At 40.9% G+C, this 17,151-nt stretch overlaps 1 protein-coding gene across 2 annotated transcripts in view; it reads left to right on the top strand.

The window, feature by feature from the left end:
• The window catches only part of LOC128697169 (116 kDa U5 small nuclear ribonucleoprotein component), a 35,704-nt gene extending 19,589 nt beyond the window's left edge, over positions 1-16,115 (top strand). The window contains exons 4-6 of one of the 2 annotated variants that reach the window (XM_053788689.2): positions 1,713-1,881; positions 5,515-7,796; positions 16,098-16,115. In XM_053788689.2, the coding sequence (XP_053644664.2) occupies positions 1,713-1,881; positions 5,515-7,794 (2,449 nt within the window). In that variant the 3' untranslated portion in view covers positions 7,795-7,796; positions 16,098-16,115. Of the gene's footprint in view, positions 1-1,712; positions 1,882-5,514; positions 8,236-16,097 lie in introns of those variants that run through there. The other variant, XM_053788688.2, reaches the window with a different exon arrangement.
• Positions 16,116-17,151: the final 1,036 nt, after the last annotated feature.

The following is a 17,151-nucleotide window of genomic DNA, read 5'->3' as shown; positions in this document are numbered from 1 at the left end:
ACACGTCCACTCCCAAATATCTGAATACGTTCACCTCCTCCATACTCTCTCCCTCCAATCTGATATCCAATCTTTCATCACCTAATCTTTTTGTTATCCTCATAACCTTACTCTTTCCTGTATTCACCTTTAATTTTCTTCTTTTGCACACCCTACCAAATTCATCCACCAATCTCTGCAACTTCTTTTCAGAATCTCCCAAGAGCACAGTGTCATCAGCAAAGAGCAACTGTGACAACTCCCACTTTGTGTGTGATTCTTTATCTTTTAACTCCACGCCTCTTGCCAAGACCCTCGCATTTACTTCTCTTACAACCCCATCTATAAATATATTAAACAACCACGGTGACATCACACATCCTTGTCTAAGGCCTACTTTTACTGGGAAATAATTTCCCTCTTTCCTACATACTCTAACTTGAGCCTCACTATCCTCGTAAAAACTCTTCACTGCTTTCAGTAACCTACCTCCTACACCTATATTGTATATATATATATATATATACAATATATATATATATATACAATATATATATATATACAATATATATACAGTGGACCCCCGCATAACGATGGCATCACATAGCGATTTTTCCGCATACCGATTACTTTTATCGCAAAATTTTTGCCGCGCATACCGATTAAAAACCCGCTTACCGATTTTCGTCCGAGACGCGTCCAATGTGCCCTCAGCCAGCCTCACATGTGCCGGCCGTCCCATTGTTTACCAGCCAGCCTCCGCGGTAACATCCAAGCATACACTCGGAATATTTCGTATTATTACAGTGTTTTCGGTGCTGTTTCTGGAAAATAAGTGACCATGGGCCCCAAGAAAGCTTCTAGTGCCAACCCTGTGGTAAAAAGGGTGAGAATTAGTATGGAAATTAAGAAAGATTTTGAAGGGTTTGGGGCTAACCCTGAGAAGCCTATGCCAGTTGTGGAATCCATTGTGCCTACTTCAAAGATTAAGGAAATGTGTGCACAGTGGGTTGAACTGCAAACCTTTATAGATGAAAATCACCCTGACACAGCTGTTGCAAGCCGTGCTGGTGACTATTTCAATGACAATGTTGTGGCCCATTTTAGACAAATCGTAAAGGAACGGGAGGTACAGAGCTCTATGGACAGATTTGTTGTGCGACAGAGGTCCAGTGACTCTCAAGCTGGTCCTAGTGGCATTAAAAGAAGAAGGGAAGTAACCCCGGAAAAGGACTTGCTACCTCAAGTCGTAATGGAAGGGGATTCCCCTTCTAAACAGTAAGAAGATAATGCTCTCCCCTCCTCCCATCCCATCAATCATCACCAGATCTTCAATAAAAGTAAGTGTCATGTAATTGTGCATGCCTTTTTCAGTTTGTGTGTATTAAAATTAACATTTCATGTGGTAAAAAAAATTTTTTTTCATACTTTTGGGCGTCTTGCACGGATTAATTTTATTTCCATTATTTCTTATGGGGAAAATTCATTCGCATAACGATTATTTCGCATAACAATTATCCCTCTTGCACGGATTAAAATCGTTAACCGGGGGTCCACTGTATATATATCTAATCTGATTACCATTACCATTCATAAGAAATAATGAGCTTAACGCTTAGTTCTGATAATAGTAATAATTGGGAGTTTACCCTTTTTCTCGGGATATTTATATGCTTTTACTATGCATTTAAATTATATTAGTGCAGCTTCATTAACCTAATTTGATCTTTCAGGAGCAAGGAGGATGTTCCTGTTCGATACACTGACACACTGTTTACTGAAGGCGAACGAGGGCTTAGCATCAAGGCTACTCCAATCACTCTAGTGATGCAGGATGTTCGCAACAAGAGCTTTCTTATGAACATCTTTGACACACCAGGACATGTAAACTTCTCTGATGAAGTAAGTGCTGCTTGAATGTTGAATTAATATTATACAATCTCTCCTCACTTAACAATGGAGTTCCGTTCCTAAGAGAAGGTCGGTAAACAAATTGTCGTTAAGCGAGGAGCATACTATACTGGCAGTGGGTTTGTGTCAACCATCTTTAGATATTATTTTAATGTCACCTTTGTATTTTTAGTATATTTTTAAATATACAGTAGTGTACTGTATATTGTAATAAACAGAATAGAGGAAACTAGCTCTAATATACATTACAGTGGTCCCTCGCTTTTCGTAGTTCTCGGGAATCATTGATTTCGGAAATCATAGGGATATTTTCGTATAAACATGGGCTCGCTAATCATTGATTGACTCGCGAATAGTAGTTTGTCCGGGATGCATACGCACAGTGTAAGCCGGGGCGGCCTCCCTACCCAGCCAGTCTGGCATTGTTTACCAGTGAGCGAAGGTCCCCTCACGTGCTCCTATGAAATATATCATAATATTCTACTCATTTTAGTGCTTGCAAGTACTAAATAAGCTACCATGGCTCCAAAGAAAGCTCCTAGTGCCAAGCCTGTGGTAAAGAAGGTGAGAAATACGATTGAATTTAAGAAAACCATCATTGAACAATATGAAAGTGGCACAAGTGCGGCCGAACTGGCCAGGATGTATAAGAATGCACAACCATGTGTTCCATATTGGCTAAGAAAAAGGAAATCAAGGATGCTGTTGCTGTTCCTGCTGCAAGAGCTTCAGCAGGAACAGCAACAGATTGCAGCTCAGAGTCTTGCTGCAGAGGAGGAGGAAGAGAGATGGAAGAAGGTGCCTTTTTCAGAAATTAAAGAGATTTTTGCTATGTGGGGTAAGATGGAAAGCTTTATGGAGAAACATCACCCTGACAAGGTTGTTGCAAGCCATGTTGGCAACATGTACAGTGACAAAGTCTTGGGCCATTTTAGGGAAGTGTTAAAGAGACTCCAGAAACGGAGCTCTCTCCACAGTTATTTTGCGAGACAGGACTCCAGTGACTCTCAAGGTGGTCCTAGTGCCATTAAGAAACGGAGAAGAGAAGCAACCCCAGAGAAGCAAATGGTACCTGAGGTGTTGCTGGAAGGGGATTCCCCTTCCAAACTGTAAACAATCCAGTCTCTCTCCTCCTCCAGTCTCCCATACACTAAGATTCTAAGAAGAATCTCCAATAAGGGTAAGTGTTATGCTGTTAATGTTTCATTCATCATTTCCCATTGTATTGTTTATGTACTACATCTATATTTCATGTAAAAAAATTTTTTGTTTTAATACTTCTGGGTGTCAGGAACGGATTAATTGTATTTACATTATTTCTCATGGGGAAAATTGATTCGTAAATCGTAGATTTTGATAATAGTAGCAACTCCAGGAACGGATTAACTATGAAAAACGAGGGACCACTATACTTAGTTATGCACTCTGGTCCGAGTGGTCATAAACGAGTATGTTGTTAAGTGAGGAGAGGGTGTAATTGTTACTATTCTCCATGGGGAGGTGTAGAAGAAGAATTCATCCATAAGCCATGCATGTCATAAGAGGCAACTAAAATGCCAGGAGCAAGGGGATGATAACCTCTTTTCCAGTATAAATTACTAAATGTAAAAAAAAAAAAAAAAAAAAACCGTGGTTCTTTTCTTTTGGGTCACCTTGCCTTGGTGGGAGACAGCTGCTGTGCTAAAGAAAAATTGTTACCATGGAGAGTTGTGTGCTTTGAAATTATCTTATATTGCATTGTGTTTTAATTGCTCATGTCCTGCACATAATGTTCCTTTATTCTTTCCTTTCTTTAAGTTCACATGCTTTTTGCCTTAAATCTCATTTATTTTTTATTTTTGTCAGTACAGTGTTATTGTTGTAACTAACACATAAATTGGAGATAAGTTTTTTGATGACATTGTGCTTATCGTGTACTGATAAAATATTCTTGAAGTTGTACATTACTAAACAGACAGTTAAATTAATTTCAGGCCTGAGAAAAAGAAATTATATTGTTTCTATTTAATTTATATAACAGATGTGAAAAGATGCATTTTAATGGAGTAATATTCATATTTATTTTAATTAAAAACTTTTAAGATTAAACAAATTTAATTTGGGCAAATTTACAGATGTTTTACAAAGAAAATGTAGTACAATTTTGATATGTATTTTTATCATAAACACTGAGCCTGGTGGTTAACGCTCTCGCTTCACACGGTGAGGGCCTGGGTTCGATTCCCAGCCAGAGTAGAAACATTGGACGTGTTTCTTTCCACCTGTTGTCTATGTTCCCCATCAGTAAAATGGGTACCTGGGTGTTAGTCGACTGGTGTGGGTCGCATCCTGGGACACTGACCTAAGGAGGCCTGGTCACAGACCGGGCCGCGGGGGCGTTGACCCCCGGAACTCTCTCCAGATAAACTTCAGATTATCTGGAACCATTATCAAGATGACTTAATTATTGTTCAGGGCTGAAGATATTAAGAAATAGACTGTATAAAAGTTGTTCATCACCTCGTTCCTACTTCTGTTGGAATTACAGTTAAATTGTTTACTGATTATTGAAATATTCTTTATTATAAATTTTTTGTGTTGCTTCTTGAATTATCATTTGCAGAAAGTATTTAATACTTGCCCTTAAATATCTAGTACATGTATATATATTTTTTTAACACATTGGCCATCTACTGATGCAGGGTGACCCAAAAAAAGAAACACCTTCACCATTATTCATACACAATAACTGTCTATGCAGAGGTGCTCAGATATGATAGTTCAAATGTCACTCCACACAGCCAATATCCCAAACTTCTTCAAAGTGCAGGCCTTGCAACCATTTAATAAATCACCACGGGCCCAAAGAAAGCCAGTGCCAGCCCTCCAGGACTCAAGTCTTGATAACCGGTTTCCCTGAATCCCTAAACAAAATATTACCCTGCTCATATATATACGTGTATATAGTATCTTGTTCCTAGTTTGCAGTGAGTTGTCTTATTACTATTTTTTTTTTTTTTTTTTTTTTCAACAAGTCGCCCGTCTCCCACCGAGGCAGGGTAATCATTAATATTTTAAATGTTCTGTTTCAAATTATCTGAATTACAGTACTGGGTGAACCATACACTGACTGTTTGGTTAAGCTATAAGAATAACTCACATTCAACAGGGTTAAGATAATGTGAATGTTTTCTCTGTAGAACTTCACTATGTAATTCATGTTTGACTTCATTTTGGCCACCCTTTAAGAACATAAGAAAAATGGAACACTTCAATAAGTTTACTGGCCCATGCTAAGTAAGTTCAAGTCACATCTGCTTTAGAAGGAAAAAGCATTGCAAGAGGCCTGCTGGCCTAAGCTGGGCAGGTTCACTCATGTACTTATCTAACCTATTTTTAAAGCTACTCAAAGGTTTAACCTCAGTGATGCTACTTGGGAATTTGTTCCACTCATCTGCAACTCTATTACCAAACCAATGTTTTCCTATATTCTTTTTAATTCTAATTTTTTCCAACTTGCACTCATTGCTGTATCGTACTAAAAGATTTATTTTCAGTAAATATATTTAACCACTTTGCTCTTTTATTTACATTTGTTTTTATCAGTTTTTTTGGTAATTGTTTAATGGGACTTTTTTTTTTCAGGTGACAGCTGCTATGAGGTTAAGTGATGGTGTTGTGGTGTTCGTAGATGCTGCTGAAGGTGTGATGCTCAACACACAGCGACTCTTGAAACATGCTGTACAAGAAAGGCTAGCCATCACCGTGTGCATCAACAAAGTGGATCGCCTCATACTGGAACTAAAGTTGCCTCCTCAGGATGCATACTATAAACTGAGACACATAGTTGAAGAAGTTAACTCTCTTCTCCAGCAGTATACAGACCAGGAGAATCCACAAACCATCTCCCCTTTGCTAGGCAATGTTTGCTTTGCCAGCTCTCAGTATTCTCTCTGTTTTACTCTGAAATCCTTTGCTAAAACATATTGCCAGCATTATGGCTATGAGCTGCCTCTGGAGGATTTTGCAAGGCGTCTGTGGGGTGACATATATTTCAATCCTCGTACTAGGAAGTTTACAAAGAAGCCTCCCACTTCAACGGCTCAGAGGAGCTTTGTAGAATTTATCCTTGAGCCTCTTTATAAAATCTTTGCACACATTGTTGGAGATGTAGATACTCATTTGTTATCTTTAATGGAAGAGTTGGGTATCCACATGAGCAAGGAAGAGCAGAAGATGAATATCAGACCATTGCTGAAACTTTTCATGACTAAATTCATTGGTGATTTTGAAGGGTTCGTAGATATGTGTGTTCAGCACATACCTTCACCCAAAGCATATGGAAAGCAGAAGGTGGAGACAACTTACACTGGCCCGCTGGATGCACAGCTGGCAGAGAGCATGATGGTGTGCGACCCGGAGGGTCCCCTCGTTGTTCACACTACCAAGCAGTATCCCAATCAAGATGCAACTGCTTTTCACGTATTTGGACGTGTTCTTTCAGGAACCATTCATGCTAACCAAGACGTTCGTGTGTTGGGTGAAAAGTATACGCTCATGGACGAGGAAGATTCCCGTATATTGACTGTTGGAAGGTTGTGGGTGTCCGAAGGCCGATACAACATAGAGGTGAATGCTGTTCCTGCTGGCAACTGGGTCTTGATTGAGGGAATTGATGAACCCATTGTGAAGACTGCTACCATCACAGATCTTCCACCCAGTAGTGAACTGCATATTTTCCGACCACTTAAGTTTAACACCCAGTCTGTCATAAAGATTGCAGTTGAACCAGTAAATCCTTCAGAGCTGCCCAAGATGTTAGACGGTCTTCGTAAAGTTAACAAATCATACCCACTGTTGAGTAATAAGGTAGAGGAATCTGGAGAGCATATTATTCTTGGAACAGGAGAATTATACCTGGATTGTGTCATGCATGATCTGAGGAAGATGTACTCAGAGATTGACATTAAGGTGGCTGACCCTGTGGTCAGTTTTTGTGAGACTGTCGTTGATACGTCCTCACTAAAATGTTTTGCAGAAACTCCAAACAAGAGAAATAAGATCACCATGATTGCCGAACCATTAGAAAGGGGTTTAGCTGAAGATATTGAAGGAGAAGTTGTACAAATAAATTGGGACCGTAGACGACTGGGAGAGTTTTTCCAGACACGCTATGATTGGGATGTGTTGGCTGCTCGGTCAATTTGGGCTTTTGGTCCCAATCAGAGTGGGCCAAATATTTTGGTAGATGACACACTGCCCTCAGAAGTAGACAAGAATTTATTGTCATCTGTAAGAGATTCTATTGTGCAAGGTTTCCAGTGGGGTACAAGAGAAGGTCCTCTCTGTGAAGAACCCATTCGAAATTGTAAGTTCAAGATTCTTGATGCAGTCATAGCCGAGGAGCCTTTGCATCGAGGTGGTGGTCAAGTTATTCCAACAGCCAGGAGGGTGGCATACTCAGCGTTCTTGATGGCAACGCCTCGACTCATGGAACCTTACTATTTTGTGGAAATCCAGGCTCCAGCAGATTGTGTATCATCAGTATATACGGTGTTAACAAAGCGTCGTGGCCACGTAACCCAGGATGCCCCTGTAGCTGGTTCCCCACTCTATACTATTAAAGCCTTCATTCCAGCCATTGATTCCTTTGGGTTTGAGACAGATTTGCGTATGCATACACAGGGTCAGGCCTTCTGTTTGAGTGTGTTCCATCATTGGCAGATTGTGCCAGGTGATCCTCTAGATAAGAGCATTGTGATTCGCCCCTTAGAGCCCCAGCCAGCCACTCATCTGGCCCGTGAGTTCATGATCAAGACTCGACGGAGAAAAGGCTTGTCAGAGGATGTATCTATTAATAAGTTCTTCGATGATCCTATGTTGCTGGAACTTGCCAGACAAGATGTGACACTCAACTATGCTTAAGGGTTAGTTTTAGTTTGTACCTGTATGAGAAAAAATATACTTTACATTGTACAACATTGTTTTTTATACAGATCATTAATTTTTTTTATCATCAACATACCTAAACCAATGACCAATATAACTCAGTTGAGACTGAAGGTAGAAGTAGCTCCCCACGTCCCTTTTTTTTTTTTTTTTTTTTTTTTTTTTTTTTTTTTTTTTTTTTTTTTTTTTTTTTTTAACACATGGGCTGTTTCCCACCAAGGCAGGGTGACCCTGAAAAGAAGAAACATTTTAATCATCACTGTCTTGCTGGAGGCGTGTTGATACCACAATTCAAAAAATGCAACATTCCTCCCCTTCCCTTGTCCAAAGATCAAAAAATAATATTTATTTTTCCCATTTTACTTTCCTGTACAATATAATAAACTAAGTCATAGCTGGACAGCTTGGCTAAATGAATTTTTTTTTTTAATTCAACATACAGTGAAACTGAATGCTTAGGCAATGTGTGTGTGTTTGGGGGGAGATGTGTGTGTGTTTGGGGGAGACGTTTGTGTGTTTGGAGGAGACGTGTGTGTGTTTGGAGGAGACGTGTGTGTTTGGAGGAGACGTGTGTGTTTGGGAGGAGACGTGTGTGTGTGTTTGGGGGGAGACGTGTGTGTGTGTTTGGGGGGAGACGTGTGTGTGTGTGTGTGTGTTTGGGGGGGAGACGTGTGTGTGTTTGGGGGGGAGACGTGTGTGTGTGTGTGTTTGGGGGGGAGACGTGTGTGTGTGTGTGTGTGTTTGGGGGGAGACGTGTGTGTGTTTGGGGGGAGACGTGTGTGTGTTTGGGGGGGAGACGTGTGTGTTTGGGGGGGAGACGTGTGTGTGTGTGTGTGTGTTTGGGGGGGAGACGTGTGTGTGTGTGTGTGTGTGTTTGGGGGGGAGACGTGTGTGTGTGTTTGGGGGGGGAGACGTGTGTGTGTGTGTGTGTGTGTGTACTCACCTATTTGTACTCACCTATTTGTGGTTGCAGGGGTCGAGTCTTAGCTCCTGGCCCCGCCTCTTCACCGGTTGCTACTGGGCCCTCTCTCTCCCCGCTCCATGAGCTTTATCAAACCTCGTCTTAAAACTGTGTATGGTTCCTGCCTCCACTACGTCATTTTCTAGGCTATTCCACTGCCTTACAACTCTATCTATGACTGAAGAAATACTTCCTAACATCTCTCTGACTCATTTGTGTCTTCAACTTCCAATTGTGGCCTCTTGTTTCTGTGTCCCCTCCCTGGAACATCCTGTCTTCGTCCACCTTGTCTATTCCACGCAGTATTTTATATGTCGTTATCATGTCTCCCCTGACCCTCCTGTCCTCCAGTGTCGTCAGGCCGATTTCCCTTAATCTTTCTTCATAGGACATTCCCCTTAGCTCTGGAACTAACCTTGTGGCAAACCTTTGTACTTTCTCTAGTTTCTTGACGTGCTTTATCAAGTGCGGGTTCCAAACAGGTGCTGCATACTCCAGTATGGGCCTGACATACACGGTGTACAGTGTCTTGAACGATTCCTTACTAAGGTATCGGAATGCTGTTCTCAGGTTTGCCAGGCGCCCATATGCTGCAGCAGTTATCTGATTGATGTGTGCTTCCGGAGACATGCTCGGTGTTATACTCACCCCAAGATCTTTCTCCTTGAGTGAGGTTTGCAGTCTTTGGACACCTAGCCTATACTCTGTCTGTGGTCTTCTGTGCCCTTCCCCTATCTTCATGACTTTGCATTTGGCAGGATTAAATTCGAGAAGCCATTTGCTGGACCAGGTGTCCAGTCTGTCCAGGTCTCTTTGAAGTCCTGCCTGGTCCTCATCAGATTTAATTCTCCTCATTAACTTCACATCATCTGCAAACAGGGACACTTCTGAGTCTAACCCTTCCATCATGTCGTTCACATATACCAAAAATGGCACTGGTCCTAGGACAGACCCCTGTGGGACCCCGCTCGTCACAGGTGCCCACTGTGATACATCATTACGTACCATGACTCGTTGTTGCCCCCCTGTCAGGTATTCTCTGATCCATTGCAGTGCCCTTCCTGTTATATGCGCCTGATGCTCTAGCTTCTGCACTAATCTCTTGTGAGGAACTGTGTCAAAGGCCTTCTTGCAGTCCAAGAAGATGCAATCAACCCACCCCTCTCTCTTGTGTCTTACTTCTGTTATTTTATCATAAAACTCCAGAAGGTTTGTGACACAGGATTTGCCTTCCGTGAATCCGTGCTGGTTGGCATTTATACTCTTGTTCAGTTCCAGGTGCTCCACCACTCTCCTCCTGATAATCTTCTCCATAATTTTGCATACTATACACGTCAATGACACAGGTCTATAGTTTAGTGCCTCTTTTCTGTCTCCTTTTTTAAAAATGGGAACTACATTTGCCGTCTTCCATACCTCAGGTAGTTGCCCAGTTTCCAGGGACATGTTGAAGATTGTGGTAAGTGGCACGCACAACATATCTGCTCCCTCTCTAAGGACCCACGGGGAGATGTTGTCCGGTCCCATTGCCTTTGAGGTATCGATGTCCCTTAGCAGTTTCTTCACCTCCTCCTCCTCTGTATGTATGTCGTCCAACACTTGTTGGTGTATTCCTTGCTGGTGTCCCCATCTGGTCTGTCCCCCCAGAGTCCTTCCTGTCTCTACTGTAAATACTTCTTTAAATCTCGTGTTGAGCTCCTCACATACCTCTTGATCGTTTCTTGTGAGTTCTCCACCTTCTTTCCTCAGCCTTATCACCTGGTCCTTGACTGTTGTCTTCCTGTGTATGTGTGTGTGTGTGTTTGGGGGGAGACGTGTGTGTGTGTGTTTGGGGGGAGACGTGTGTGTGTTTGGGGGGAGACGTGTGTGTGTTTGGGGGGAGACGTGTGTGTGTGTGTGTGTGTGTGTTTGGGGGGGAGATGTGTGTGTGTTTGGGGAGGGTGGATGTGTGTGTGCATGCACGTGTGTATGTGTACATGTATGTGTGTGTAGAAGAAAGAGGTGTTTTATTATTTTCAAAGTACCTTTTAATGAGGGCATGCTTTGATGCTGGTAAACTGTTCTTGATCCAAGGAATTGAAGTTACTCTTCCCTTAAATTAAACCTGGTTGCCTTTGATTTACATGTGATGTATAACCTCTAAGGCTTTTGTGTTTCCCATGTGGAAAAATACATTACCTTAAAAGTATGAGTGTTGAATGTGGTCAGTTATATTGAAATTATTTTATATTGTAGATTGGAGGGTCATTGCTTTATATCACCTCTGGCAAGACAGCTATTGAATGAGTGATGGTGAGTGTGTTTTCTTCGCTGAGTCTCCCCATTTAGGTAGTAAATACTTTTGGCAAGATGGCTATTGGATGAATAATGTTGAATGTGAGAGATGACTTGTGCGGTTAATAAAAAAAAATATATTTTTGATACCCAGATATCAATTATTTTTGCAGTATCTGAACCTTTTCAGTGCATAGTCCCTTCACCAGCATCAAGGTGCCTTCCCTTCAAGGGGGTGCTGATGAAGGGCACTTGATCCAAGGAATTTGAGTTATCCTCACTGGAACTGAGCCTGATTATGTATCTTCCGTTCCACGGGTGCTCTGTGGTCCCTATGGGCACAGTGCTTCTTCATATCATATAATGGGATGCATAATTTCTTGCTCACTGAAGAGTAAAATCTTAATACCTTGTCTAAGAAAAATTGCAACAGACCTGTAATTAATAGAGGAAATTTTTTCCTGTTGATCTGTTCTGAAGCACCTGTAACTTGATAATGTTCCATAATGGACCAGACTGTAGTCTTAGTTTCCTCTATAGATTGTGAGTTAGGTGTGAGTGATTCTACAGTGTTTCCATCATGGGCAGCTGTGTGATGCTCTTGTATGCACCAGCAGGGATTTTCCATACTGGGAGAAGTCAGGGCTCTGAAAATGTGCCCACCTGGATCTTGGAACCAAGTCACAGTTACAAAGAATTCGTTTAGTCTCCTTCATCCGAGGCTATGCTGGGAGACCCATACACTCGCTGATTTCTGTCATCTTCATGTGGAGTCGACCCTGGAGCCCATTAGTGGGCTCCAGGGTCTGGGGTTTAATGGAAAGATATGGATAAAATAGTACCCTAGTGAATAATTCAATAGGAGTCATACAGCACCTAGGGAATGTAATGTAATTAAGTGTGATCTAAAAAATAGGAGGGTAGCTCCAATTCTTTTGATCAGACCATCTTCAGTATAGAAGAGTAATGAGGGGGTAGCATCTGTTTTGCCTTTTGTCTCTGGCTGACCTCTATGGATATAGCCAGCGCTGTATAGTCCTTGTGGCTTAGTGCTTCTTTCTGATTATAATAATAATAATAATAATATGGATATAGCACTTTCTGAGGCAATAATAATACTGTAATTAGGTTAGGTAAGGTTCGTCAGGAAACAGGACAAATGTTTCCTGACGTGGGTCTTAGTCAGATGATGACCCGCCTTTGGAGCTTTTGGTCATCTGACCGAGGCCTTCCGCTGGCTTACCGGTCCACCCCTTTAAAAATTATGGTCGTTTATAACCATTAATACTGTAATGATAATAAAAATAATATACACAGCTGCTTTTTTGAGTGAGCATTATGAAAGCAAGGTAGTGGAGCTTGCTATATTGTACTCCTCTGTATGTGGTTGCAGGTGTTGAGTGTCAGCTCCTGGCCCTACCTCTTAACTTTCCACATGGGCCCAATCTTAAAAATATGTATGGAGGCTGCCTGCACCTGAGTTGAGATCATTCCACTTCCTGACCATCCTCAGACTGAACAAATATTTCCTTAACATTCCGGAAAGAAGCAAGTCATCCCCTTGGTAGTATTGTATAAACACTTCATTCTGGTTCAGCCTCTTCAAGAGAAGTACCTTGATGCTGCTGAAGGCTCTTGATCCCAGAAATTTAATTTACTCTCCCCTTCATTGGATCGTACATTACCTTCCATTCTCCAGTCATTGTATGACCTTGATTTTGCTGTGAATGTAACTGCTGTAATTTATTGTAGTCCAGTGAAAAACAAGGGACCCTAGGTTTATTGCTATTACATGTATATCAATATGGGGGGAAGTGTTAAACCTGCAAGGGTCATAGAGCCCTTGAGGTAATGGGAAACAATGAAGTTCAAGGAAGGGGGGTTCAGGTCCAATTCCTTGAATTAAGAACCTTCACCAACATCAAGGAACCTCCCTTAAGGGGTGCCCTGGGCTCAGAAAAAAACCATTATTTCCTATTTTTAATTACCTATTATTTAGTCTGAGGTTTGCAGTATAGCCCTTGTGGCTTAGCGCTTCTCTTTGATTATAATAATAATTAGCCTGAGGTTCACTACATGTTAGTGGCTTTTGTGTCTAAAAGCACTATTATATGTTCACTACATTATCTTTGTCCTGCATAATAGAAATAAAGAATTTGAGTTATGCTGAGGGGTGTCCCTTCAATAATTGTTTGCCATAACCATGTGGGTTTAGCGCTTAGTTTTTTTTTTTTTTTTTTTTTTTATCCCCAACAAGTCGGCCGTCTCCCACCGAATGTTGACAGTTGTAGAAAGAAGAAGAGTTCAGCTGAAAATATGTGTTTACCAAGTGGGTGACAGTGAAACAGCAAGTGCTACAACCACTGGAGATTTTACAAAATTTTTATGAACCAGGACTTGAGTCCTGGAAATGGGAAGTACAGTGGACCCCCGCATAACGATTACCTCCGAATGTGACCAATTATGTAAGTGTATTTATGTAAGTGCGTTTGTACGTGTATGTTTGGGGGTCTGAAATGGACTAATCTACTTCACAATATTTCTTATGGGAACAAATTCGGTCAGTACTGGCACCTGAACATACTTCTGGAGTGAAAAAATATCGTTAACCGGGGGTCCACTGTACAATGCCTGCACTTTAAAGGAGGGGTTTGGGATATTGGCAGTTTGGAGGGATATGTTGTGTATCTTTATACATATATGCTTCTAAACTGTTGTATTCTGAGCACCAATGCAAAAACAGTGATAATGTGTGAGTGTGGTGAAAGTGTTGAATGATGATGAAAGTATTTTCTTTTTGGGGATTTTCTTTCTTTTTGGGTCACCCTGCCTCGGTGGGAGACGACCGACTTGTTGAAAAAAAAAAAATCATTTAATGGACCTAGATTTAATCTAGGTCCATTAAATTGAGAGTTTTTTTTATTAATTTTTTTGACACATTGGCTGTTTCTCACCGAGGCAGGTGAACCAAAATAAAAGAAAAACCCAAAAATAAGGCAAAATTTTCATTATCATTCAACACTCTCACCATCACTCACACATAATCACTGTCTCTGCAGAGGCGCTCAGATACGACAGCTTAAGACATTCCTCCAAACTGCCAATATCCCAAACCTTCCCTTTAAAGTGCAGGCATTGTACTTCCCATTTCCAGGACTCAAGTCTGGCTAACCAATTTCCCTGAATCCCTTCACACAATATTACCCTAATCACACTCCACTGAGAGCTTATCTAATAATAAATAGTTTAGAGGATATATACACCACAGCTGCACGGCTCTTAGTGTATATATAGTACTGAGAGTTTAATATCTTATTAAGGTATTAAAGTATTCTCAAGATGGTGAACAGGTGACTTGCAGCCTTATTGAGCTTCATGTAGTAGACAGGCTTTAAAGGAATTACTTAAATTACATCATTTAAAGAGTTTAAGTAGTGTCAGTATTAGTCACAGGTATGGTCTCCCAGGAGCTCCATTGTACTTGGGGCTTATTTCCAAATCCATCCAGCAATGTGTTTCACTGGAATTTGTTCTTTTTTTGTTTTTTACAGTACTCAGGAATGTGCCTTCATGCTGGTGAGGACTTTTCACTAAAGGAAGTTACTCTATCTTCCCTGGATCAGATTTGATTGTCTTTTTCCTAGGTGCTGTATGACCCACATAATTGTAATTTTTTTTTTTTTTTTTTTTTTTTTTTTTTTTTTTTCCAACACACTGGCTGTATCCCACTAATGCTGTATAGCCCTTGTGGCTTAGCACTTCTTTTTTGATTATAATAATAATGTATCCCACTGAGGCAGTGTGACCTGAAATAAAAATTAAAGTTTTTCTTCTTAAATTGAATAATGTATACAGGAGAAGGGGTTACTAGCCCCTTGCTCCCAGCATTTCAGTCACCACTTATGATACGCATGGCTTATGGAGGAAGAATTCTGTTCCATTTCCCCATGGAGATAAGAGGAAATAAACAAGAACAAGAACTATTAAGAATAATTAGATGGGTGTGTATATGTATGCATGTACATGTATGTGTAGTGTGACAGTAATAAAACATTGGTAGATTATAATAAGGTGGTTATGTTGCATCAACAATGCTGCGTCAACCTTACGGTTTACTCTACCATTAAGGTAGGGTGATCCCAGAATAAGAAAACATTCATCAATTCATTCAGTTGCTGTTAAGCCAGAAGTACACAGAGCTGCAACATCCTCACGCCTCCTTCAGAGTGTAGGATTCTACTCTTTGTTTTCCCTGAATCTCCGCAAGAATATTATCTTGCTCTCACTCTGACAAAATATCAACCAACATGCTCACACATTCAAGCCTCTAAGCAAGTAAGTAAGTTTATTCAGGTATACACAAATACAGTTACATAGAATTATTATACATAGCAGCATATGTGTAGAGAACCTGGGATAACCCAGAAAAGTCAGACACAGTGACTTATTTCCATTGGGGTCCTCCCAGGGATGACCTCTATCCCTCCATCGTTCCACCCTGGCATTATATTCTGCCCTGTTCTCACTAAATTTCCATATCCCCTAAACAAACCCTCCTCAGCCATCTGAATTATGCCTTTTATAAATTTGTCTTCTCTTTTCTACTCTCAAAATCCTCTGTACAGTATTCACACCACAGAAGCTGAGTCTTGACCTCTGCAACCACAATTAGGTGAGTACATTGTTCTCAAACGTGACATCTCCACCGCCTCCAGCCATAACAGCTTCAAGCTTCAACACAGTGCCTGAACTTTAAGCCTTCTAGGAGCCTCTTTGCTGTAATGTTTAAAGCCCATGTCTCACACCCATATAAGTGCTGGTACCACTATACTCTTGTACAATTCCCCCTCTGTTTTTTCCTTCACAGATACACTTCTTTCCATATATGCCTCAGGACCATCTATCCCTTTTTTCCCCTCATCTATTGTTCCAGTCATGGTGCTGGATCAACCTTAATTGGCTTCTATTTCCCTGGAGCTGTGTGCCCCATATTGGTTTAGTGCTTCCCCAAATATATAATAATATAGTTATTCTTTCTTTACAGGAAGGAATTAGAGAGGGTGACAAGTCAGCCAGTGAGTCGTCGCTACAGTGACTCCATCAATAAGGTACAGAACTACAGCATGTGGTTAACAGCACATAAATAGCCCGCACATATGAGAATGAAACTTAGGACAACGTTTCAGTCCCACTTCGACCATTAATAATAGTAATTGTTAGGTAAGACACATATGCAACAGTTAGGTATCTTTATTATGAAACGTTTCGCCACACAGTGGCTTCATCAGTCCATACGTAGGAGAAACTTGAAGAACAGGAGGAGTTTCTCCTACGTATGGACTGATGAAGCCACTGTGTGGCGAAACGTTTCATAATAAAGATACCTAACTGTTGCATATGTGTCTTACCTAACAATTTATCAACATGTCGGTTCTCTGAACCATTCATCTACAAATAATAGTAATAACAACCTTAATTTCTACAAGTACATGATACAACTTATACAGACCATAACTGACATCAATGATATAATAACAATTAATAATAATAATCATAAGAGTCACAGACTGTGGAGTCCACCTTCAAGATCATGATGGTCCTCTGGTTGAACCCCCACAAGTTTCTCACTTCCTTCTAATTCATTCACTGGAAAATTATTAAAATAATTCAGGTTATTTTTAGGAGGTACTACCATCCTGCCAGGTGAGTAAAACAGAAACCGGTAATTGTTTTACATGATGGTAGGATTGCTGCTGTCATTTTTTCTGTCTCATAAACATGCAAGGTTTCAGGTACGTCTTGCTGCTTCTACTTACACTTAGGTCACACTACACATACATGTACGAGCATATATATACACACCCCTCTGGGTTTTCTTCTGTTTTCTTATTGGTTCTGGTTCTTGTCCTCTTATCACCATGGGGAAGTGGAACAGAATTCTTCCTCCATAACCCATGCATGCCATAAGAGGCGACTAAAATGCCGGGAGCAAGAGGCTGGTAACCCCTCCTCCTGTATACATTACTGAAGTTAAAGAGAAACTTTTGTTTTTCTTTTTGGGTCACCCTGCCTCAGTGGGATACAGCCAGTTTGTTGAA

The sequence above is a fragment of the Cherax quadricarinatus genome, chromosome 89 (assembly GCF_038502225.1).
Source record: "Cherax quadricarinatus isolate ZL_2023a chromosome 89, ASM3850222v1, whole genome shotgun sequence".
NCBI lineage: Eukaryota > Metazoa > Arthropoda > Malacostraca > Decapoda > Parastacidae > Cherax > Cherax quadricarinatus.
This window is presented reverse-complemented; position numbering and strand designations above follow the sequence as displayed.